Raw genomic sequence first — 24,650 nt, 5'->3', positions numbered from 1 at the left:
GAGTCTTCATTATTGTACGTTAGGCTGACATACAAGAGGCTTCATCATTGTACGTTAGGCTTACATACAAGAGGCTTCATCATTGTACGTTAGGCTTACATACAAGAGGCTTCATCATTGTACGTTAGGCTGACATACAAGAGGCTTCATTATTGTACGTTAGGCTGACATACAAGAGTCTTCATCATTGTACGTTAGGCTGACATACAAGAGGCTTCATTATTGTACGTTAGGCTGACATACAAGAGGCTTCATCATTGTACGTTAGGCTGACATACAAGAGGCTTCATCATTGTACGTTAGGCTTACATACAAGAGGCTTCATCATTGTACGTTAGGCTTACATACAAGAGGCTTCATCATTGTACGTTAGGCTGACATACAAGAGGCTTCATTATTGTACGTTAGGCTGACATACAAGAGTCTTCATCATTGTACGTTAGGCTGACATACAAGAGGCTTCATTATTGTACGTTAGGCTGACATACAAGAGGCTTCATCATTGTACGTTAGGCTGACATACAAGAGGCTTCATCATTGTACGTTAGGCTGACATACAAGAGGCTTTATCATTGTACGTTAGGCTGACATACAAGAGGCTTCATCATTGTACGTTAGGCTGACATACAAGAGGCTTCATCATTGTACGTTAGGCTGACATACAAGAGGCTTCATCATTGTACGTTAGGCTGACATACAAGAGGCTTCATCATTGTACGTTAGGCTGACATACAAGAGGCTTCATCATTGTACGTTAGGCTGACATACAAGAGGCTTCATCATTGTACGTTAAGCTGACATACAAGAGGCTTCATCATTGTGTCTGTTTCTGTCTTTATGTGCGCTACCAAAAAAAGAGAGAGAAAAAGAAAGAGATCGAGGGAGAAAGAGAGAGAGAGAGAGAGACTGAGAGAGAGACCGAGAAAGAAAGAAAGAGAGCTACCGAGAGAGAGAGAGAGCGATCAAGAGAGAGACCGAGAGAAAAAGAAAGAGAGATACCGAGAGAGAGAGACTGAGAGAGAGACCGAGAAAGAAAGAAAGAGAGCTACCGAGAGAGAGAGAGACTGAGTGAGAGACCGAGAAAAAAAGAAAGAGAGCTACCGAAAGAGAGAGAGAGCGATCAAGAGAGAGACCGAGAGAAAAAGAAAGAGAGATACCGAGAGAGAGATCAAGAGAGAGACCGAGAGAGAAAGAAAGAGAGATACCGAGAGAGAGAGAGAGAAAGAGAGAGAAAGAGAGCTACCTAGAGAGAGAGAGAGAGAGATCAAGAGAGAGACCGAGAGAAAAAGAAAGAGAGATACCGAGAGAGAGAGAGAGAAAGAGAGAGAAAGAGAGCTACCTAGAGAGAGAGAGAGAGATCAAGAGAGAGACCGAGAGAAAAAGAAAGAGAGATTCCGAGAGAGAGAGAGACCGAGAGAGAAAGAAAGAGAGCTACCGAGAGAGAGAGAGATCAAGAGAGAGAGACCCAGAGAAAAAGAAAGAGACGTACCGAGAGAGAGAGACCGAGAGAGAGAAAGAAAGATACCGATAGAGAGAGATCTAGAGAGATACATGGAAAAGAGAGAGAGAGAGAGAGAGAGAGAGAGAGAGAGAAGGATATACATGAAAATGAGAAACAGAACAAAGTATATATAGTTTAAAATAGATCAAGTTCTGTAACTCTCTGAAACAAGAAACATCAAAGGAATACAGGATTGCGATTTCAAATGCCATGAAGTTGTTTTCCTTTTTCACCTAATTTAGTTTTCTTAATTGCTATATTCGTTCTCATTTTAGAATTCACTTTATTATTTTTTAAAACATTTTCCTTTTAATTTCTTTACTTTTCACTCTATATCTGTCAGCTTATGACATGACTACAAATTATTATTTTGTCAAACATAAATTTTTCCAAGAGCAGACCACCAATCAATGACCAAGCAATATCGTTCTGATTTGAATTCTCTCCCCCTTGCATAAATGGAATAAAGATCTTCTACTAATAAAAACAATTTATGAATGTATTCCTTTCATTTCAGGTACCGCCGTCGCCTGGAAAGAGATCGCTACTTTACGCAAGCCATTGACCCGTCCAGTCTTTCGTCCCCAAGCCCTCCCCCAACCAGTGTGTGCAGTAACATGTCCACCACAGCAGCAGGCAACAAACTCGCCCAGGAGATTCACGACGAGTTTCTGACCTGTAAAATCTGTCTGGAAGGTAAGTCTCTCTAATACAACGCCTTCCTCTGTCCTACGTGCCTTACGACATCAGTTGCTTTTGAGTCAGTTTTATATAGGTCTGTGTATTTTAAGACATCAGTTGCTTTTGAGTCAGTTTTATATAGGTCTGTGTATTTTAAGACATCAGTTGCTTTTGAGTCAGTTTTATATAGGTCTGTGTATTTTAAGACATCAGTTGCTTTTGAGTCAGTTTTATATAGGTCTGTGTATTTTAAGACATCAGTTGCGTTTGAGTCGGTTTTATATAGGTCTGTGTATTTTAAGACATCAGTTGCGTTTGAGTCGGTTTTATATAGGTCTGTGTATTTTAAGACATCAGTTGCTTTTGAGTCAGTTTTATATAGGTCTGTGTATTTTAAGACATCAGTTGCGTTTGAGTCGGTTTTATATAGGTCTGTGTATTTTAAGACATCAGTTGCGTTTGAGTCGGTTTTATATAGGTCTGTGTATTTTAAGACATCAGTTGCGTTTGAGTCGGTTTTATATAGGTCTGTGTATTTTAAGACATCAGTTGCTTTTGAGTCAGTTTTATATAGGTCTGTGTATTTTAAGACATCAGTTGCTTTTGAGTCAGTTTTATATAGGTCTGTGTATTTTAAGACATCAGTTGCTTTTGAGTCAGTTTTATATAGGTCTGTGTATTTTAAGACATCAGTTGCTTTTGAGTCAGTTTTATATAGGTCTGTGTATTTTAAGACATCAGTTGCGTTTGAGTCGGTTTTATATAGGTCTGTGTATTTTAAGACATCAGTTGCGTTTGAGTCGGTTTTATATAGGTCTGTGTATTTTAAGACATCAGTTGCTTTTGAGTCAGTTTTATATAGGTCTGTGTATTTTAAGACATCAGTTGCGTTTGAGTCGGTTTTATATAGGTCTGTGTATTTTAAGACATCAGTTGCTTTTGAGTCAGTTTTATATAGGTCTGTGTATTTTACGATATCAGATGCGTTTGAGTCAGTTTTGTTTATGTGACAGTACATGTTATGACATCAGTTGCTTTTGAGTCAGTTTTGCTTATGTGACAGTGCATGTTGCGACATCAGTTGATTTTGAGTCAGTTTTGCTTATGTGACAGTGCATGTTGCGACATCAGTTGATTTTGAGTCAGTTTTGCTTATGTGACAGTGCATGTTACGACATCAGTTGATTTTGAGTCAGTTTTATATAGGTCTGTGTATTTTACGATATCAGTTGCGTTTGAGTCACTTTTATGTGTCAGTGTTTGATATCTTTTTTTAGTCAGTACCAAAGAATTATACAAAGCTTATATTAACTCCCTTTCTCTGTCTGGTAAAAAGTTTGTACACGTTATTTCTCCCACACCCAATTTCGGATTAAGCTGAAATTTTGCACAATTTTTGATAATAATAATTGTGGAAACACAAACTCAAAATCGGCCCCCGAGGCCCATCTGCCTTGAAGTTAGTGATGCCGTCTGACTTCGACAGATTACTCTGGAGATGTCTGGGTTTCTTGTGCGGGTGTATTAAATGCGACTAACAACTAGGACGGAAAAAGACTCACACAAAGTTTACAAGTGAAGAAGCCAAGTCCAAAACTGTTAAACAATTCAGATGATGGTTTTAATACAGCAAAAATAAACCATAAGAAATTAAAAGAGGACTTTCTTGGCAAATATAGGCAAAGAGTTAATAAAATCCTCAACACCAAACTGTCTGGCAGTAATCTCTGCAATAAACAGCTGGGCCGTCCCAGTGCTCCTTTACACGTTCGGTGTGATCAAATGGACTGACACCAAACTACATGACACTGACAGACTCACTAGAAAATTACTAACCAAGTTTCGATGCCTACACCCCAAGTCCTCCACCATAAGGTTATACCTGCCCAGGAAGGATGGGGGTCGTGGATTGCAGAACATCTTCAAATTGTGTAAGATGCAAGTTTTAAAAATACGATCAAAACTGCTCGCCTCCAGCAACAAATTAGTTTCCTTCCTACGTAAATACGACTCCGATGCAACCCCTCTGAACCTACACAATGCTGATGTCAATGTCGGTTTGGACGACGTAGGGCATGAGATTCGCCAATGGGAAGAAAAAACACTCCACGGAAAATTTCCGGCTTCATTACATGGGGACAACATCGACAAGGCTGCTTCCTTAACATGGCTCAAAGCAGGTCATCTCTACCCTGAAACAGAAGGCTTTGTTACAGCAATACAGGACAGAGTAATCAGGACAAAAAATTACGAGAAGCATATCCTGAAACTCAATGTTGTCGACAAATGCCGAAAATGTGGAAATGTGGGCGAGTCTATTGAACACATTATGGCAGGATGTCCAGCCCTATCGGAATCAGCCTACCTAGGTCGCCATAACCAAGTTGCAAAGTTAATACACCAACACCTGGCTTTGACGTACAAATTGATCGGTAAGGACACTCCCCCTTATTATAAATACTCTCCGCAAGAGGTTCTCGAGTCTACTGAACATCTGCTGTACTGGGATAGGCCTATTCTGACCGACAAAACGGTAGATTTCAATCGCCCGGATCTGCTGTTCATCGATAAAAAAGAAAAAACCGCTACCATTATCGATATCGCCGTACCACTGTCTCATAATTTAAGAAAAACTGAGATAGAAAAACAAAGAAAATATGGGAACCTAGGCTTGGAGATTAAGCGTCTATGGAAATTGTCCAAAATAACAATATACCCCATTGTTATATCAACCGAGGGGATAATAACAACTGACCTCACAGACACCTTCAAGGCACCTTGACATTCCTAGGAACATCTTTGTTGCCTGTCAGAGGGCGGTACTGCTGCAGACCTGCCACATCACCAGAAAATTCCTCAGTGGAAACTGTTAAAGAAACTACGATGAATTTTGTTTCTCTTTAGCGAAACTCGACCCTGGCACCGCCAGAGAATGACTACTCGTTCATTTCTAACATAATAATAATAATAATATAAACAATCCGTACAAAGGCATTGTGTTCTGTTATTACAGAGGAATAGATTAATCTAGACTAATTAACACAATAACGAATTGTCATAAGCTTCATCTTTAGTAAGAGTAGACATTAAAAGTTATCATTTTATGACGTCAAATCCTGACTAGTAGTTTGCACAAAACAGCAAGAAATAATGACGTAATATTAACATCTTAGCACACATTGTCTATGATATAAAAACTGTTGATGCACATGTGCTAAACTAACACTTTTATCTGAATGTCCAGGGTTCAAGTCTCCCAAATGCCTGGATTGTTTGCACACTTTCTGTGAGCAATGTATTGACAACCATGTCCTCAATGAGTGCTCCTACAAAAAGGTAAGAAGTCTGCATGGACAGTTTGAATAGTTCTACGCGAGAAAAAATATTCCCACACCATTAGTTAACCTTAATTAAAATAACTGACTATAGCAATAACTGATCTTATTACAATAGATAGTCTCAAAATAATAGGATATGCATGTAACAAAAATAAGTATAAACCAATAAAAATGGTAATCTAATAAATATTTCTAAAAAATATTATTTTTGTTAAAAATCATTTTTGGTCTGTAATTCATAGCAATATTTATGTGTCTGTTGCCTAATTTAAACATATTCAAACATATTTTATTCTTATCATAAATTAAAATTTCAATACGATTTTTTTATAAACTATGACTATCTTGACCATTGTCCAGTACTCGGACTACAGAGAGTTCACGTGTCCACTCTGCCGCAAGAGAACTCAGCTCCCCATCGGAGGCGTGAAAAAGCTGCCGGACAACTTCCTGGTGTCCAGTTTGGGCGAGGTGGTGGCCCGACAGAAGCCCAGCAAGTTTCCCTTCTGTGACATCTGCAAGCTTGTCAACCGGAAGCACCGCGAGGCGACCAGTAAATGTCTGGATTGTAACAAGTTGCTGTGTAAGCAGTGCGTAGACATGCACAAGGAAACCAAGGTATACACACCTGTCGCTTTAGTACTTAGTTAGATACACACCTGCCACAGTAATACTAAGTTATATTACACACCTGTCCCTATGTTATAAAAGTCATGCACACACCTGTCCCTGTGTTACAAAGTCATACACACACCTGCCATTACTAAGTTACACATACACCTGTTACTGTGTTACTGTTATATCCACACTTGTCCAGGGTTGGCCATAGCAATTGCGGGGCCCTACGGGAAACGGATTTCGCGGGGCCCAGTCCGGGTAGGGATAAAGATAATAAGTGAAAATTTTTATATTAGAAAATTAATTCGTCTTTGCATTTTATTCATTTTTTACTAAGTGCTGTATCACGATCTAGTTAACTTTACGAGCCTTGCCTTTAGCGAAGTCATACAGTATATCATCAAATTTCTGTTTCCTACATAGATCAAACTCAATAGCAATAGCAATTATTGCCAAATTATTCAATCTTTCTTCGAGAATTGTTGACCTCAAGTAATTGAATGACACCCCAATATGACATCTTTGTCTATCTTTCAGATTTTTTTGATTTCAGGAGATTTCCATGAGCCCGTGGAAAATCAGGAGGCCGCGGGAACCCTTTAATATAAGTTATAATGGTCGTTTACACACCTGTCACTGTGTCCACATGCTGGACATGTGTGCATGTTATGAAATGTGTGTGTGTGTGTCAAATGATGTAAGACTAGACCTCATTCACCAATCATAAACAAACAACATTTAACCATGTGATAATATTGATAAAACAATGGGAAAAACTGTCACATGACAGCCTGTGTGTAATACGTAATTTGTATAGAAGAGATAGAGAATCACGTGGCTAAATGGTGTTTGTCTACGTTTGGTGATTGAGGTCTATTCCAATGACACGGATGGTATTTCTAGAAGGATGGACTCCAGCTCAAGAAAGATGAGAGGCGAGAGCAAAGCAGGTCTGAATGAGTTGACAGAGAATTCAAATTCCTTTAACATCCTGTGATTAATTTGTAGTTTGTATATTTTCACCTTCGCTTGTCTTAGTCTGTTGGGTCGTTGGGGCACAACACATGATCAGTCGGCCCTCTCTCTCTCCATTCCTGTCTTTTGCCAGGATTACAGTCTTATCTTATCTTATATAATACAGACGTTACTTCAAAAAAGAAGATGATTACGTCCTACGCGTCTCTTTCATGTACACGCCCTTCCATTCATTCAGGTTGTCTCCCCTCTGTCTTTCTTGTCTGTCTGTCACTGTGCTAATCTAGAAAGCCTGGAGATATTTGAAACTAAAATTGAGTTTATTTGTTAATAAAAGAGGATTTCAATTAAGGTGTTTGTTAATATATGGCTTGGGTCTAGATTCTAGAGCTATATCTTAACATCTCATTCGTCCACAAGACATTGCTTAATGATTTCTTTTATCAACAAACTTTGCTATAGCAGGCATTAAAATATCACTTTTATTAGACCTGTACATGTTTACAGACCCTGGCTTTTGTTGTGATATCCTATCAGAGAAACAGGGAGGATGTATCACGTGACTCATTGCATAGCCTGCGTCATGGCGTTACTCTTTCTGGTACTTCTCTTTACTACAAAAAAAAACTATCTTTTGTCTCTCTCTCTCTCTCTCTCTCTCTCTCTCTCTCTCTCTAATTAATGCCTATAGGTAAATATCCATGAATGTTTCTAAAACCTTAATGAGGCAGGTCGCCAGATTTACCTATATGCGACGTTTGCTACGAAGAATCAGACATACAACTAGTGGAAAGGAACAAACTTGTTTACACATTGTCTCAAAGATTGTAGAATTGCAAAAGATTCCAAAAGGTCACGTTATGATGGTTTAGTTCTAACAATGTCACTCTGTAATACCTGGTGGCTGGAGGAGAGCCTCCCACGTTCTCTTGGGAGTACTGTCAGATACGGAGTAGGATTTTGTTTTCTTCACATCCTCCCTTTCTCACTTCTCCCACATTCTCCACACTTTCTCACTTCTCCCACATTCTCCACACTTTAACACTTCAATCTCCCACATTCTCCACACTTTCTCACTTCTCCCACATTCTCCACACTTTCTCACTTCTCCCACATTCTCCACACTTTCTCACTTCAATCTCCCACATTCTCCACACTTTCTCACTTCAACCTCCCACATTCTCCACACTTTCTCACTTCAATCTCCCACATTCTCCACACTTTCTCACTTCAATCTCCCACATTCTCCACACTTTCTCACTTCAATCTCCCACATTCTCCACACTTTCTCACTTCAATCTCCCACATTCTCCACACTTTCTCACTTCAATCTCCCACATTCTCCACACTTTCTCACTTCAATCTCCCACATTCTCCACACTTTCTCACTTCAATCTCCCACATTCTCCACACTTTCTCACTTCAATCTCCCACATTCTCCACACTTTTTCACTTCTCCCACATTCTCCACACTTTCTCACTTCTCCCACATTCTCCACACTCTCACTTCTCCCACATTCTCCACACTTTCTCACTTCTCCCACATTCTCCACGCTTTCTAACTTCTTCCACATTCTCCACACTTTCTCACTTCTCCCACATTCTCCACACTTTCTAACTTCTTCCACATTCTCCACACTTTCTCACTTCAATCTCCCACATTCTCCACACTTTCTCACTTCAATCTCCCACATTCTCCACACTTTCTCACTTCAATCTCCCACATTCTCCACACTTTTTCACTTCTCCCACATTCTCCACACTTTCTCACTTCTCCCACATTCTCCACACTCTCACTTCTCCCACATTCTCCACACTTTCTCACTTCTCCCACATTCTCCACACTTTCTAACTTCTTCCACATTCTCCACACTTTCTCACTTCTATCTCCCACATTCTCCATTTTCTACCTTCTACTTCCCACACTCTCCCTCACGTTTTCAGTTCCTCCTCCCTTACTTTCCACACTTCCTCTTTGCTAACGCACTTCCACCTCCCACACTATTACACACTCACAATGTCCCCTCCTTCACTCTCCTCCATTGACCTCTCACACGCTCCCATTTTATTTCTCAACACAAACTTGTGCTGTACCTGGCCTTTAATTGAAGCCATTGCTCTGATTGTCTGACACGCCAGACCAAATCATATTCCAATAGAGATCTATTTAATCTCTCTACTGGCTGCCTAATATCTAGTCGATAAAACAATACAGGTGAGGGAGATCTGGTTTCCAGGTGGGAAAGGGGTGGTGGAGGTGTATGTTTACATGGATTTCTTTTTATTTTTTTATAGATTAAATTAATTTCATTTCCTCCCATTCCCATCTCTCTTTCTCTCCCTCTTTCTCTTTTTCTCTCTTTCTCTTTTTCTCTTTTTCTTTTTCTCTCTTTCTCTTTTTCTCTCTAACTCTTTCTCTTTCGTTTTCTCTCTTTCTCTCCTCTTTCTCTTTTTCTCTTTCTTTCTCTCCCTCTTTCTCTTTTTCTCTCTAGCTCTTTCTCTTTCGTTTTCTCTCTTTCTCCTCTTTTTCTTTTTCTCAATTTCTCTCTCTTTCTCTTTTCTCTCTCCCTCTTTCTCTTTTTGTCTTTCTTTCTCTCCCTCTTTCTCGTTTTTTCTCTTTCTGTTTTTCTATCTTTCTCTCTCTCTTTCTCTTTTTCTCTCTTTCTCTCTCTTTCTCTTTTTCTCTTTTTCTCTCTTTCTCTCCTCTTGCTCTTTTTCTCTCTGTCTCTTTTTCGCTCTTTCTCTCTTTCTCTTTTCTCTCCCTCTTTCTCTTTTTCTCTCTTTCTCTTTTTCTCTCTTTCTCTTTTTCTCTCTTTCTCTTTCTCTAACAATACGTCATCTATTACGTTTGGTATTGTGTAGCTGGGCAGATAGTTAGTGAATGGATAGATCTAGACCAGTAATTCCCAAAATTGTCTATGTAGACCCCAGGGGCCTATAACGACTTCCAAGAGGTCTACGAGACAAAAACATTTAGGAACCACTGATCTAGACCTTCTTTATGCTAGCATGACTTCCGAGTTGGAAGACATTGTTTTTGGTTGATTGTTCTCTTATACAAGTGTCTTGTCTTCTCCCCAGGTCACCCAGAACCACAGTTTGTTTGACGTGGAGATTGAGAAGGACATTGAATGCAAGGAACACCAGGACGAGGTGGTCAGGTTCTACTGTGAGCCGTGCCAGACCTGTATATGTGTACTGTGTACATTCAACGAGCACAAGGTTAGCACGCCTAAAGTGTAGCTCAAGATGTAGCTCTAATGTTGTAGGCATATTAAAACACGGCACTCTATAACAGGGGTTCTCAACCTGTGGGTCGCGACCCCTTTGGGGGTCGATTGACGATTTGCCAGGGGTCGCCTTAGACCATCGAAAATATGGATTGTTATTGTCTATTCTACTATTGATGTGTGAGTGGGGGTCGCGGCAGAGTGGGGGATTATAATAAGGGGTCGCCGAGCAAAAAAAGGTTGAGAACCGCTGCTCTATAAAGTCATATCTATTTAGTTTGGCTTTAATACATTCATCGAGTTAACACACACAAAAACACAACACACTAACATGTGGTGAACACATTGTCATCACGTGTTACAAGTGTGCGTAAACGCAAGGACAGCAATGGATACAAAATCGCATTCATCTCAATTCTCAAGTAATACGGGACAGTGCAAGTCCGAGATAGTTCTAATAGAAGGTAGGAACAGGAACAAGAAAAATAGAGAGAAAAAAACTTAAAAAAAGAATAACGCTTATCTAAGGGGAAAAAATGCACAATCACTGCAATATTTCTCAATCCTGCAAGTTTTCACTCTCTCTTTCAATATAAAACTAAATTAATTGATTACCACTAATTGATTAACTAATTGTTTAATTTATATTGATTCATGTATTGTCGTCGACTAATTGGACACAATTTCTTCTGGGGCCGATAATAGAAAAGTGAAAAAAAAAAAAGGGTGTAATCGAATCCTCCCAAACATTCAGAGGGACAGAATGAGTACATATAAGCTTTGTAGGATAATATCTAAACTTGCAATAATGTAAGATAGACCTATACTAAAGTAACATAAGCTATGGCAGCATTTGGTAGTATCTAGTTAAGATACCAATATGGTAGAGAACACTAATCTATTTTAGTTTAGTTAGAGTTGTACATTTTGTAGACCTATGTCAAGCTGTACTAGTGTAAAGTAGTACTGACAGGATGATAATGGTTAAAGAAAATATCAGTAACGCTTGGCTACCTAGCACGGTACTATAGCATCAAAGTAACGATAGACCTCAAGTGTTTGATTTTTATATCGAAGACACAAAGTAACGATTGGCTACCTAGCACCAAACTAAAGATAGCATTTAATCATTTGATTCTCATATCAAAGAAACACAAGTAGCACTTGGCTACCTAGCACCAAACTAATGATCGCCTTTTATTATTTGATTTTAATATCGAAAACACAACAGTAGCACTTGGCTACCTAGCACCAAACTAATGATTGCCTTTTATTATTTGATTCTCATATCGAAGACACACCTCACACCAGTGGCACTTGGCTACCTAGCACCAAGCTAAAAACAGAATTTCCTTTATCTATCATCTTTGACACACAAAGCCTAACGCAACACCCAATCTATCGCGGTGTTCATTCTTTTATTGTTATGTATATTACAATGTGGCATATTGCTCCTGTGTCCCAGGACCATGAGATTTCCCAGTTCAATGACGCGGTCAACAAATACAAAGAAAACATTCAGGACCTGCTGGGCAGCTGCAAGAGCAAGATTGACATATATGACAGGCAGTTGGCATTGTTGAATAAATGTGAAGGTGTCATCAAGGTAGACTATCTATTTTGCTACTACATTGGAAACATTAATTACTTATATCTGTTCTTTCTTGTATGTTTTTTTTTATGTACATAAAATAACTGTCTACTACGGAAAGACAGGAGGAGTTATCTAGATTTTCTAGATCTTCATAGAAGTCACTTAAAAATTCTAATATTTTTTTAATGAAAGGAAACATTTTTCTATCAGCAATTATGAAGCAGAAGTTAAAAATAGAATCTAGAAAGAATGTTAATTAACAAAGGAAATACCAGGCTTTATTCAGGCGAGCAAGGGAGGGAAGCGATGACTATTAACTTAGAAAAGGGAGATGACTGTTGCATGAGAAAATAAAATGGAGAAATCAGCGAAGCTTAAACTTTCAATAAAGATTTCACTTGAAGATTATATTGTATTTAAACATCTAATGTAATCCTACATCTTCCTGACATTTTAACGAGGTACCATGTTACTTAATTACTTTGACGTTTAAAACTATTTGCTTTAATAGTATATCTGGACATCGCGGCTCCATCTATTCCTGGGTCGTCCCCAGTAGTTCTAAAATATGTGATTCCGGTATGCATAATATGACTTGTTGTTCATAACCATAGCAACACTGTTTGTCAGAATATCGAACGCACGTGATCTGTTTAGTTCAGTAAATTTATTGGAAAACATTTCTTTTTAAAAACGTGCAAGGAACTGTTTAGCAAATATTATCTTATCTTATTATACAGACGTTGCTTCAAAAAAGAAGATTATTACGTCCTACGCGTCATGCATCTAGACATGAATTTTAACCAATGTTTTAAATTCTGCCAATTCAAAGGTTTTCCTAGCTGGCCCAGGCAACCCATTTCATTCTCTAATACCACTAGGGAAGAAGGTGCATTTGTCCTATGGAATAAGGAATATGCTTTTTATCTTTGTATCTTTCCAAGTATTTTATTAGTTTTTTTCTTTGTATTTGAGGATTATAGTTCAGTGCTTTATGTATAATTGCTAGTTTACTTTACAATGTTCTGTTCTGAAGGCTTTCTAAATTTAGTCATTATACTAAAGGTGTTACTCTAGCTAAGTATTGGAAAACATTTCTTGTGACTTAAGTATTCATGTACTGCAACAACAAGTCATCCCTAAAAAATTCAAGGAACTGTTTAGCTAAGTATTAGAAAATATTTTTTCTGATAAAAGCATTTCTATACTAGATACTGCCAACATATCTCTCCCCTCAACAAGGGAACTCTGTTTCAGAAAAAAATTGTTTTTTTTTTCTCTTGCAGTCAGCAGAGCAGAAGATCCATGATGCTGCCATTCAGTTCATCGCTGAGATCAGGAACAAAGAGAAAGCACTCATCGATGAGCTGCACGACTTCTATGGAGCCGAGCTCATGACCTACGTGACCCGGAAGAACGAGATGCAGAACAACCTCGACGGCCTGAAGAGCACATGCAGCCTGACGGAGCTGGTGCTGAAGGGCAAGGACATCGAGCTGCTGCTTCTGAAGAAGCAGGTCCAGGAGAAACTCTCGGCCATGGCGAATGTGGAGCTGAAAGACTTGCCTCGCACTGTGGGCAAGCAGGTCTGCTTCGTGTCTGGAAGCTTGGATCTGGGCAGGCTGGAAGACCCTGATGCCCCGATCGACAAGAAGAAAGAGTTGCAGAGGGAGAGAGACGCCCTGGAAGACAGTCACCGCTTAACGCTGCCTAATATGCTGTTTGGGCAAAAAGGCATTGAGAGGGACATTATCAAAGAAGTCATAAAGTCGACACCAAAGAGGACCACTGACACCCAGACCGACCCAATGCAAGATAAAGCTTCAACAAAGAGCCTGGTCAACAGATGCATACAGACAGAGTACCCGGAGAGATACGACAGAGAAGACTCCTCTGCCAGCAGCAGCAACCGAGGGTCCTTGGAGACTCGCGGGACAGGAACTGACGTCATATTCACTAACGAGAAAGCCGTCAACACCCCGACCAGAAGTCTTCACTCCATGTCCACTCAGATTCAGGGCGCAGGGGCGTCCAAGGAGATCTCCCCTTCCACCTTCGCGGACGGGAGCACCGACACGGACTCTGCCGTACTCCGGAGGCAGCGTCGTCGCCGAGAGAGGAAAGCAGTGGAGGTTTCGGTGCGGCCGACGACGTCTTACCGCTCGACGGCCCCAGCTGAAGGGTACGCTCTTCCTGTTTTGACCTATAGCAGTAGCATCGACGACAATACCGACACCAAGGGGGGCGACGCGGTGACCGAAGTGGTGGCGAACATTTCCTTGCCAGTGGTGGCGCCTAGCGTCACCATAAACAGCGATGCTGTGGTGACCACTTCGCTCATCAGTCGAGAGCCGATGACGTTTGAGGCTTTTGTGACCCAAAGACAAAGACAGCATCAGGCTAATGTTTAACACACCTTGGTTCAACAATAAATGTTAAACTGACAAACTAACGACATTTTTAATGACATTTCGGTTTCGTCTTTCGACACTATATGAAGTAAATAATGAGTTATATACATGCTTACCATGACTTTTGAGATAAAAGAAATGAGGTCATAATATTCACGTAACTGTTTGATGGTGTCGATGGGTAGTGCGTTAATTTTTTATTTTAATCATCAACATTTGCATATAAATTCCAGAGTTTTTTTTTTAAATCTTAAATAGCCAGTTTTGACAGTATGACAGTGTCAAGACTGTAATAACAGTAATATTATATTGACTATTAACCGAAATAAATACAAGTATTTTACCATAAGGACCATATGACATTTCAATGTTACATTTACTGAGATATTGATTTATTTCCATTATCAAATACATAAACAAACACACTAATATACGAAACAAATGCCAACTGCAATATTTATGAATTTTGCACAAAATAAGTCCGAGTCCAGTTATATCCTAATGTAATGCCAATATCTTATCTTATATATCAACATTGACTTCTATAAATTAATAAATATTAACAAACTTTGCCAGTTGATTGATTTCCATTTTAATTCAAAACCAGCAAAGACCACAGCAAGATATTTTTAAATACTCGAATGATATATTTCAAACTGGTATATTTAAAAGTTGAATTCACAAAGAAATGTAATGATTTAGGCTTTTTTTTTTTTTGATGATTAGGCCTCTGGTTATTTTTCATTCGAATTAGTCTTACAGTTGGCATTAGCCTTTCAGTATCTCTAGGAAATTAATAAATAGAAATAATATGCCTAAAGTATGCTCAGTTGAATTAGGCAATCATTACGACGCTGAAAATATTCTAATCACCTGAAACAGAAGTAAGAATATATAGACCAATTTATTTGTGATAGTTCATGATAGAACTGTCCATAGAATTTTAAATATCACATGTTTTAACATCATTGTTTAAAAATATTTGTTTCATTGTTGTATTTTCCCATTCATATTCTGATTTCCTCACTGTGTCTTCGGAGATTTCCGAAATTTTCAGATTAACCCTGCGTCCTAATTAAATTTTATCCAATCCGATAAAGTCGTAAGTGATTTTTAAATCTTTTCTAAACAAAGTCTTAACTTGTGTATGCCTTTTTCAGTACGTTTAGTCACGTGGTCATGTCACATGGTAGTTCTATTTATAACCATGCACGCGAAGTAGGTTCATAATTTTGTTTCTTCTCTATGAAACGTTTTGTGTTCTTGATTAGTGGTTCTAATTGTCACCAACTGTCACATTTGAGTCAGTCTGTGTTGTTTCTTTTTTTTTTTTTTAGTGTAATTGTCACCACGTCACCTTAACTTTGTGTTTTCACTATGACGTCATGCTAACCATCTCACCTGTCACAATGACGTCATTGGTGAACAAAGCCACACTAACGTAGAGAGGCAGTAGGTTGAGGAGTTACCTCCGACAGCGACAAAACGACTTTGTAGAATTACTAGCGACAAGAACTGCACCATTGGTTGCGACAAAGGCTTTTTTACAGTTACTAGCGACAGAAGTAATCTGTGGAATTATTAGCGACAGATGTAGAATGGCTAGCGACAAAGGTTTTCTGTAGAATCACTAGCAGCATAAGTTGTGTGTAGAATTACTAGAGACATATATAATCTGTTGAATTACTAGCGACATAACTTAAATGTAGAATTACTAGCAACATAAGTTAACTGTAGAATTACTAGCGACATAAATTGTCTGTAGAATTACTAGCGACATAAATTGTCTGTAGAATTACTAGCAACATAAGTTAACTGTAGAATTACTAGCGACATAAATTGTCTTTAAAATTATAAACGACAAATTTGGTTGAAAATTTTAGTGAAAGTTGAAAAAAAAGAAAAGATTTCTGCAAGACAAGTTATGTACCTTGTTCTTTGTTAAGACTCTGAAAACACCAGACAAAATGTTTTACTTAGCCTAAAAGCAGTTTCCTTGACAGATTTGAAACATAACCTTGTTTATTATCTCGGGATATAGAAAAAAAAGTAAACTGTAAAGGGTTAACAATCATTTTGATATGACCACACTTCGGTTATGGTTAGGCTTAAGATCATACCATCTACTACTAACAGCTAACTTTGTGCACCGGAAGCAAAAGTCCAAATGTGTGTTTCAGACGTCAACATTAACCCTTTGACCTTCACCTTTCTCGTTTCCATAACAAAAAAAAAACATTGTCCTCTTTCTATAATTTAACCCTTGAACGCCTATTAAATTTTTAAACGAAATATCTACGACGTATCAAACATGTATACTAGTAGCCAAAGAGTTAATATAAAGCTGCATTAATGTATATCAACAAAGCTAAAAAATGATCAAAGGTTGATCAAAGTCTAATGTTAAAGATTTGACTCTATGTTCCTTCTCCCTCTACAGTGCAATGTCTACCTTCAAATACTAAAGAGTTCACCCACTACATGTGAAAATTGTAAACGGTAAAAAAAAATGATTTCCAAACGAAACAAAAATGCGAAAGTTTTAGTTTGCAAGAGAATTATTTCGGCTGTGAACGCTAGACTCATTTCAGACAGCAACTGATATTACATGTCAATGATACAAAACATTTTGTTGTAATTATTATATAAAAAGTGCATTGAGCGTCTTGTGTATACTTACATGTATACATGTATAGAAATATAAATTCTGTTCCACAGTAGGTTTTTTTTATTAAGGGAGGTAATAGAAGAAAAGGTTAAGTTAGATAAGGGAGGTAAGTTATTCTTAAATTAAAACATATAGCGATATACTTTTATATTTGCATATATTTCCCTGAAACAAAAATGTTTAAATATCATTGTAAGGCAATGTAATATCAATTGTCTGTTTTATAACACAGGCCTTGCGCTACTCTATTTCTTTTTTAAAACTTATTTATCTTTTTTTTTCCTGTTTATTTTTCTGTTGGTTGCCATCTTGCGATACGCTGTTTCATTTTGTGCACCTCATTTGATTCTAATGTTCACATTTCGCTCGCTCTGGTAAAGGTCGACTCACGTCACTTTCTCGATATCGCCGATTGAATATGATGTAGACTCATTGTAGACTAAAGCAAGATATGGGTGGTCAAGTGGCAGCGAGGAAGATGCTTGCTCAAAAAAATATTTTTAAAAGGTCTAGGAAATAGAAATACCCCAAACTAAACTTAGTAAAGAAAGTGAGGGTGGTGAGTACCTGAGTCACCACTTAATACCCTAGTTAATCTCGGCATCTTCTGCTAGATCTCTAGTCCATCTTCTGCTAAATCTCTAGTTCATCTTCTGCCAGATCTCTAGTACATCTTCTGAAAGATCTCTAGTCCATCTTCTGCTATATCTCTAGTTCATCTTCTGCCAGATCTCTAGTACATCTTCTGCCAGATCTCTAGTTTAGTTTCTGCCAGATCTCTAGTTTAGTTTCTGCCAGATCTCTAGTTTATCTTCTGCCAGATATCTAGTCCATCTTCTGCCAGATCTCTAGTACATCTTCTGCCAGATCTCTAGTTTAGTTTCTGCCAGATCTCTAGTTTAGTTTCTGCCAGATCTCTAGTTCATCTTCTGCCAGATATCTAGTCCATCTTCTGCCAGATCTCTAGTCCATCTTCTGCTATATCTCTAGTCCATCTTCTGCCAGATCTCTAGTCCATCTTCTGCAAGATCTCTAGTCCATTTTCTGCTATATCTCTAATCCATCTTCTGCCAGATCTCTAGTCCATCTTCTGCTATATCTCTAGTCCATCTTCTGCCAGATCTCTAGTCCATCTTCTGCCAGATCTCTAGTCCATTTTCTGCTATATCTCTAGTTCATCTTCTGCCAGATCTCTAGTTCATCTTCTGCCGCATCTCTAGTTCATCTTCTGCCGGATCTCTAGTTCACAGTTAAAGTCTTTACACTACTATGGGTACGATTAGGCATACTTCCTTTAAGTAATACGACAGAATATTAATAAACTTTAAACCGGTTTATATTTATTTAATTTAAGCGGACTTATGTAAACAGGTATAGAGCTATTTTAAAATAACACTTGTGACCGATCAGAGTTGACTTTTACCCAAAATTACACGTCATATATATAATCAATGCTCTTTATAACGATATCTCTGTGTGTGTGTGCAGGATAACTTGTTTGGTACCAACTGTTGTGGTCTCGCAAGTGTATAACTTTAATTCATAAGCAATTCTTTGCATGAGGTGTGCACTATTAAACTAACAATGTTCTGTTGTGCATTAAAGCCAAGATATAAATGTTCGTAAAATGTTCTACATGTTTCGGATGTTCCGTCAGCGCTGAAAATAATCTACTTCCTAGTCCAACCCTCCAACAGGACGACCAGGGATCGCAGGGCATGAACCCTGGACCATCAAGATGACCGATCTACAGTCCAGCGGGCTTAGTGTACGACCAGGAAGTTATTTCGTTACACTGTGTACTCCATTCTAATGTCATCATTATCGAAGTTATGCTTTAACTCTTTCTCTCCGTAATTATTTACCACATTCTGATGGAATCAACGTTTGTATCGTCGGTTAGGAGAGAAAGAGTTAAGTAAACAATTTAATCAGTTATTCCCCTTTACTAATTAGATGTTGGTTTATATTTTGTTTTTCTCGACAACTGGTAAAAAAAAAAAATAATACGAGCATTAAATGAAATTAATTAGAAATGAACCACATACAAACGAAAATTTTAGAATATGGTTTATAGCAGGAGTTGTCGCTCTTTATTTCTTGAGTCACATCGTGATCAATCACAATATAAACAGAATAATAAGTCCATAATTAACATATTTCGATCCAAGTTCAATCAGTGACTTATATAGCTCAATATAAGGGTTTCTATGGCCCATTGTTAACGAGGGTGCCATGCACAATTACAATGACTTGGCCCCAACAAATGTCAGGTACCCATTAGGGCTGGACTCAGAGGTGCGCAAGGATTTTGAAATAAAAAAAATCATAGTCTTCAGCTGAATTTGAACCCGGGACCCCCGGTTGAGAAGCAAGGCTCTTTGTCCTTCAGTCACCGCGCCTCCGTAGTTCAATTTATGTCTCCGTAAAATTGGCCCTGTTTAGCAAAGCAGGAAAAAAAAAGAAGGCTTCAAAGTAAGAGCGTTTGGTCATTGTGCTACCATCCTAATGTCCTCGTTGAGCTTCGCTCATCGCTTTGTGCATATAATCAAGCACTGTTAACGCGAGTATGTTTAGTATCTTTTCTATATTTATAGCCCTCATCAAACTGTTTGATGATTGTCCTTTATACTAAAATTTTAGTAAGTAAATTAGGTAGAACAAAAATCCATCTAAAGTATTTGTATCTATCAAATTTTTGTTATGCTTGTGCATGATTGAACGAGTTTGCATGACATATTCAATCCTCAAACCTTCACTGTCCGCTCAATGTTTCAATAGTTCTCTGTTGGACTCGTCCTTGTCTATATAGACTGAATATTTAAGCTTACCTGATACTGAGTATGCATTGTTCGATTATTTTTTACTGCAACGTGACGCTTTCTGTAGACAACAGCATTCACGTATGTGAAATTCGTCAGCTAATTGTATAATCTAAAAATAGCAACACGTACTCTCTGCTCGCATACTTCCTTTCAAATAACTACTTAGAATTAATTGCATATACTCTCTACGCTGGTTGCACTTTCTAATTAAGGTTGCACATACTCTCTAGACTAGCTACATATTATCTCTCAGCTGGATGCATATCATATTTGACCAAAACGTTCCATTTTTAGCTATTTTTTGTATCTTTGTTTTCATTAGGCATAAATTGTACTCAAAATACATAGATTTTATCCTTTTAATGTTCTAAAATAAGCATATGAATATTTATTTTAATTATTTTTTTTAACAATCATTAAAATACCTTAAACTTTAAAAAAAAAAACATATATTATTTTAAAGATAATTTATTTCAAGATTTACCTCCCCATTGACCTTAACAGGCACTTATTGAAATAATATTAATAGCTGTATATCACACCTATATCACAATTATATCAATCAGTAATCAAATGCAGAAATAAAATCAATAATATAGTTGAATTAGAGAATCAATATTATGATATATTTTGTTCCGTTGAAATAATACCAAAGTAATTTTTATATTAAAAGGTTTATAAACTTTTTGTATTTTTTTCTCTCCTTCAGGTTAGAGGATATGGAATCATTCCTAAATAACCTCAACGCCAGAAAACCGTTTTTGACCAATGGCTATCACAGGAGGTCATCTCCATAGCAACCGCTAGGCTTTAGAGATATATATTCTGTATTTAGCGTTGACGAGAATTAGAAACAGACTTGTGTACATTTATTGTTTGAATAGCGTGTGATACAAGACACACACCTAGAGATGTGTAGCATGTCAGAGCACAACCACATCATCCATTTAGTGATCTGAGAGCCTGTAAACACAAAAAGTCAAAGCTTTGTATGCAAGGTTTAGATTTAATACCCAACCCAGAAGCCAGTAATGGATCTACCAAGACACATACAGCTATAAATATAGCTAATTATGCCCACTTACACACACACACAAAAGTTGTTTCCTTGGGACGCTTCACTGTATTGTTCTATTTTCACACTAAACGTCAATCCCAGTAATCTGCTATCTGCTTACACTTATATTTTTTGATGGTCCCATTCACGCAATGAATACAGTAAAAGAGATAAAGAAAGAGACCGATATGAAGAAATGTGGTGACGATATAATGAAAGCTAAAGTGAAAAAATTAGAAAATAGAAAGAGGAAGCTAGAGATTTGAAATAAATTTACAAAATAAGCAACGCCAAATTAAAATAATCAATGCTGCCAACTAAAACATAAAAACTATTTGGTGCTAGAAACAAAAGAGCTAGAAATTTGATTCTGCATTGCTAAAAAAGTGCTTAAAAAAATGTGTATGTAGCTTATTTCATTACTTCCCTTACCACTGAATTCTGTACACGGATACACCATTAAGTTTGGTAGGCTTAGGCCTACATATATCTTGGTAGATCGGCGATGGTGCTTGAGAACATATTTGTGTGTGTGTTATATATAAATATATATATATATATCATTTGTCCCTGATGTCACGTCATTTTGATACATATGTGTATGCCGCTACTTCCGTTCATTTCTAACGACAGTGCTAACATGTGCTAATTATAGTTTCCTCCGAGTCACGTGATCTGTATAGCATGCTGGTTCCGCCATGTTTAAATCATCGTTTGCTTGTGAAAGACCACCAACAAATTGATGCCATGTTCAGCTAATGTGTTCAGTTCTATGATTGGCAGGAATCGTGAATTGAAAAAATGCCGTGTTCTGTAATTCTGTATTAAGGGAGGTCACTGTAAGACATTTGAAGCTGAGTTGTTGATAGAGCATTGTGTTTGTAAATTTATATCGCAGATGTCTTTCTTTAAGGTTATTTTTTTTTAAGGCTATGGATACAGTGAACTGTATCATGGCTTGTGAAGACAGCGAAATCACACACATTCTGAGGGCTTAACTCCCACATTGTGAGGGCTAAACTCTCACATTGTGAGGACTGAACTCCCACATTGTGAGGGCTAAACTCCCACATTGTGAGGGCTAAACTCTCGCATTGTGAGGACTGAACTCCCACATTGTGAGGACTGAGCTCCCACATTGTGAGAACTGAACTCTCACATTGTGTGTGCTGCAAGAGTAAAATCATAATTTTAATGCCTCCGAAGGTTCCTAAGATAAGGAAATGATAAGTCAAAATCCAGAAAGTCATGTTCTGTACAATGTCCTCTCCCGAGTCATACCTCATTATTTGTACTGTTCTCTTACATTGCCAAAACAACGCAAATAAAAAAATCGCCATTCTCTTATTGTGAAATTATAAACCATATTATTATATGATAAGATAATATCTCTTATTTCAAAATAGATGTATCATCTATTTTTTTTTTTGGTATATATAATTTGGTGTCATTTTGCATCATTCTTCATCCAACTTGACATTCATATTGTGTTCATTGAATGACATTTCCTGTTGTATTTAGCGCAATGATAAGTTTGTCCGCCAGCAGCAGTAATTAGCTTTTGTGTTTTTTTGTTTTATTTTATAATGAACTACACAGGATCCGATAAACGCACATGTTAAATATAAAGAAAAAAAAGTGCGAAATAAGATTAATGTTATAAGAATTCTATTTATTTCGTCTCAAATAGGACACATTTTTACATATATCAAGATGATTATTAAATGCATTTATATATTAAAGCTTGAAAATGGGAAAGAGCCTCTGCACAAATTCTGCCCATGGCCTCCACTTACTAAACTCCGGCACTGATACTACAAACTTGTTTTCAATGCTTTGAGGTAGTCTCAGAATCCTATCATCTGACTAATTATTCTTTACAATGTTGTCATTGATTCTATAATTATTTTTTTTTTAAATTTAAGTCTATAGCCTTTGGTTGAAGTTTTTTTATTTGATGAGCTCATATTGCCCTTATAGCGTAAAAAAATACTTTCGTTTTTGCAGTTTTGAGGTAGCATGGTCAAGTTTTACTTGACTGGGAAGTAGAAAGTCCAGCAAACTTTGGACAATGTCGATTGTGGATATGAAAATGTTTGGATACATTTGGGGCCCTATAACCAGCGCCGTTTCCATTATCAAAACAAATAGGAAAGCAATATAGAAACACATATAGAGATACATATATATATACTCGCGTATAGTGTTGTCTATTTATTACAATCGCATTATGGCTGTGTCTTGAATTATTATTGTTTCTTTTTTTTTTAAATACCATATGTACTATTGTCTTTATAGTTTTATATTGTTGAGTTGGACATGTATTTTTGTTAGACTTTAGTTCAAAGCTCTGTTAATCATTGCAAACAAAGTGTACAATACAATAAGACAGAATAAAATAGTTGGAAAACAAAAGTTGTTTATTCTGTTTTAGCTTTTCATTTGCCAATCCAGAAGCACCCAACCCCCGGGGGGGGGGCGTCTCGTCGTATGCATTAGATAGATAGATGGATGGATGGATGGGGATGGATGGATAGATAGATAGATAGATAGATAGATAGATAGATAGATAGATAGATAGATAGATAGATAGATAGATAGATAAGATAAGATAAGATAAGATAAGATAAGATAGATATTTTTATTGATCCAATCAAATGGGAATTCAGTTTGACAACAATTGACAACCTCGGCATAGCTACTGTAACAATAATAATTTAGAACAACATTCACACACAAAACACATACACACTTACAACCAGCAATTTATGAATTAGACTTCTATGAACTTCTCGATGACGACAGATGACCTTGTAACACTGTGACCGACAGTGGGATAAATAAGTTTTTAAATCTTTCTGTTTTAGTCCTAATGGAAAGGAGACGACCACTGGTGTAACGTATCAAAGAGAGAACAGTCGTGCTTAAAGAATATTTAAAGTCAACTGTGTACAACCAGTGTACGGCCGATTTGACCGATTGTCCAAACTGGACCGGCCGCCTTGCCTGGCAGGGACCCCGCTATTAACCTATCACTATCAGTCATGGCTCTTGTCACAGGCTTTTAAAGATGTATGTCTTAAAGGGTTTACAGACTTAGTGTACTGACTTAACTTTTAATTAACCCACAGGCGCCTATTGCATTTGAGACATTTCCTATGCATGTTTTTGTAATTAATGTTGATATAATTATCTAATTAATAGTAACAGTTGTTGTAAAATAAAATTTAGAAGAAGGGCCTCGCAACCATCAATTAAATTGGGCTCAGGATTTCGTAAGGCCGGCCCTGCGTACACGTATTTAATTTGTACGTATTTCTAACTCCCGAGATAGCCCAAGACTGGACAGCATGGAGACAGACTGTACGTGCTGGTAAGAACTTCGCCGAGTTCAAAAGAAACGAAGCTGCATCAGCCAAAAGAAAGCAGAAAAAAGCTTCCCTGTCAACTAGCCCTAGCACAGATGCATACACATGCACCAACTGTGGCAAACTCTGCCGCTCCAGAATTGGCTTGATCAGTCACTCCAGATTCTGCCCCGTCTCAAGACGAAACCAAAGCCATTGACTCATCTGGGCGCATCCATTGTATTTCCAGACAGAAAGAGCCATATTTTTCAACTAAAGTGATTTTAAGAGTGAGAGGGTAATTTAAAGCTACATGTGTAGTTATAAATTTATGATTGAGAATCAAATTAAAACGAAACTAAATAACATTTAATATGCATTACATAAAATCATGAAAAATAAAAC

General features: G+C 37.6%; 1 protein-coding gene across 8 annotated transcripts in view; it reads left to right on the top strand.

Moving 5' to 3' along the window:
- LOC106053057 (tripartite motif-containing protein 45-like) overlaps positions 1 to 23,313 on the top strand; it is an 81,971-nt gene extending 58,658 nt beyond the window's left edge. For 6 of the 8 annotated variants that reach the window (XR_008774012.1, XR_008774014.1, XR_008774013.1 and 3 more), the window contains 7 exons: positions 2,019 to 2,197; positions 5,427 to 5,518; positions 5,881 to 6,138; positions 10,195 to 10,335; positions 11,809 to 11,949; positions 13,224 to 15,450; positions 20,551 to 23,313. Coding sequence is in view for 2 of the 8 variants with exons in the window: in XM_056005923.1 (XP_055861898.1) it covers positions 2,019 to 2,197; positions 5,427 to 5,518; positions 5,881 to 6,138; positions 10,195 to 10,335; positions 11,809 to 11,949; positions 13,224 to 14,119; positions 20,551 to 20,638 (1,795 nt within the window). In the remaining 6 variants the exon portion in view is untranslated. Of the gene's footprint in view, positions 1 to 2,018; positions 2,198 to 5,426; positions 5,519 to 5,880; positions 6,139 to 10,194; positions 10,336 to 11,808; positions 11,950 to 13,223; positions 15,451 to 16,788; positions 16,848 to 20,550 lie in introns of all 8 variants that reach the window. The other 2 variants (XM_056005924.1, XM_056005923.1) reach the window with 2 other exon arrangements.
- Positions 23,314 to 24,650: the final 1,337 nt, after the last annotated feature.

This window comes from Biomphalaria glabrata, chromosome 12, assembly GCF_947242115.1.
Source record: "Biomphalaria glabrata chromosome 12, xgBioGlab47.1, whole genome shotgun sequence".
NCBI classification, from domain to species: Eukaryota; Metazoa; Mollusca; class Gastropoda; family Planorbidae; genus Biomphalaria; species Biomphalaria glabrata.
The sequence above is the reverse complement of the archived record's forward strand: the minus strand, read 5'-3'. Positions and strand labels throughout refer to the sequence as shown.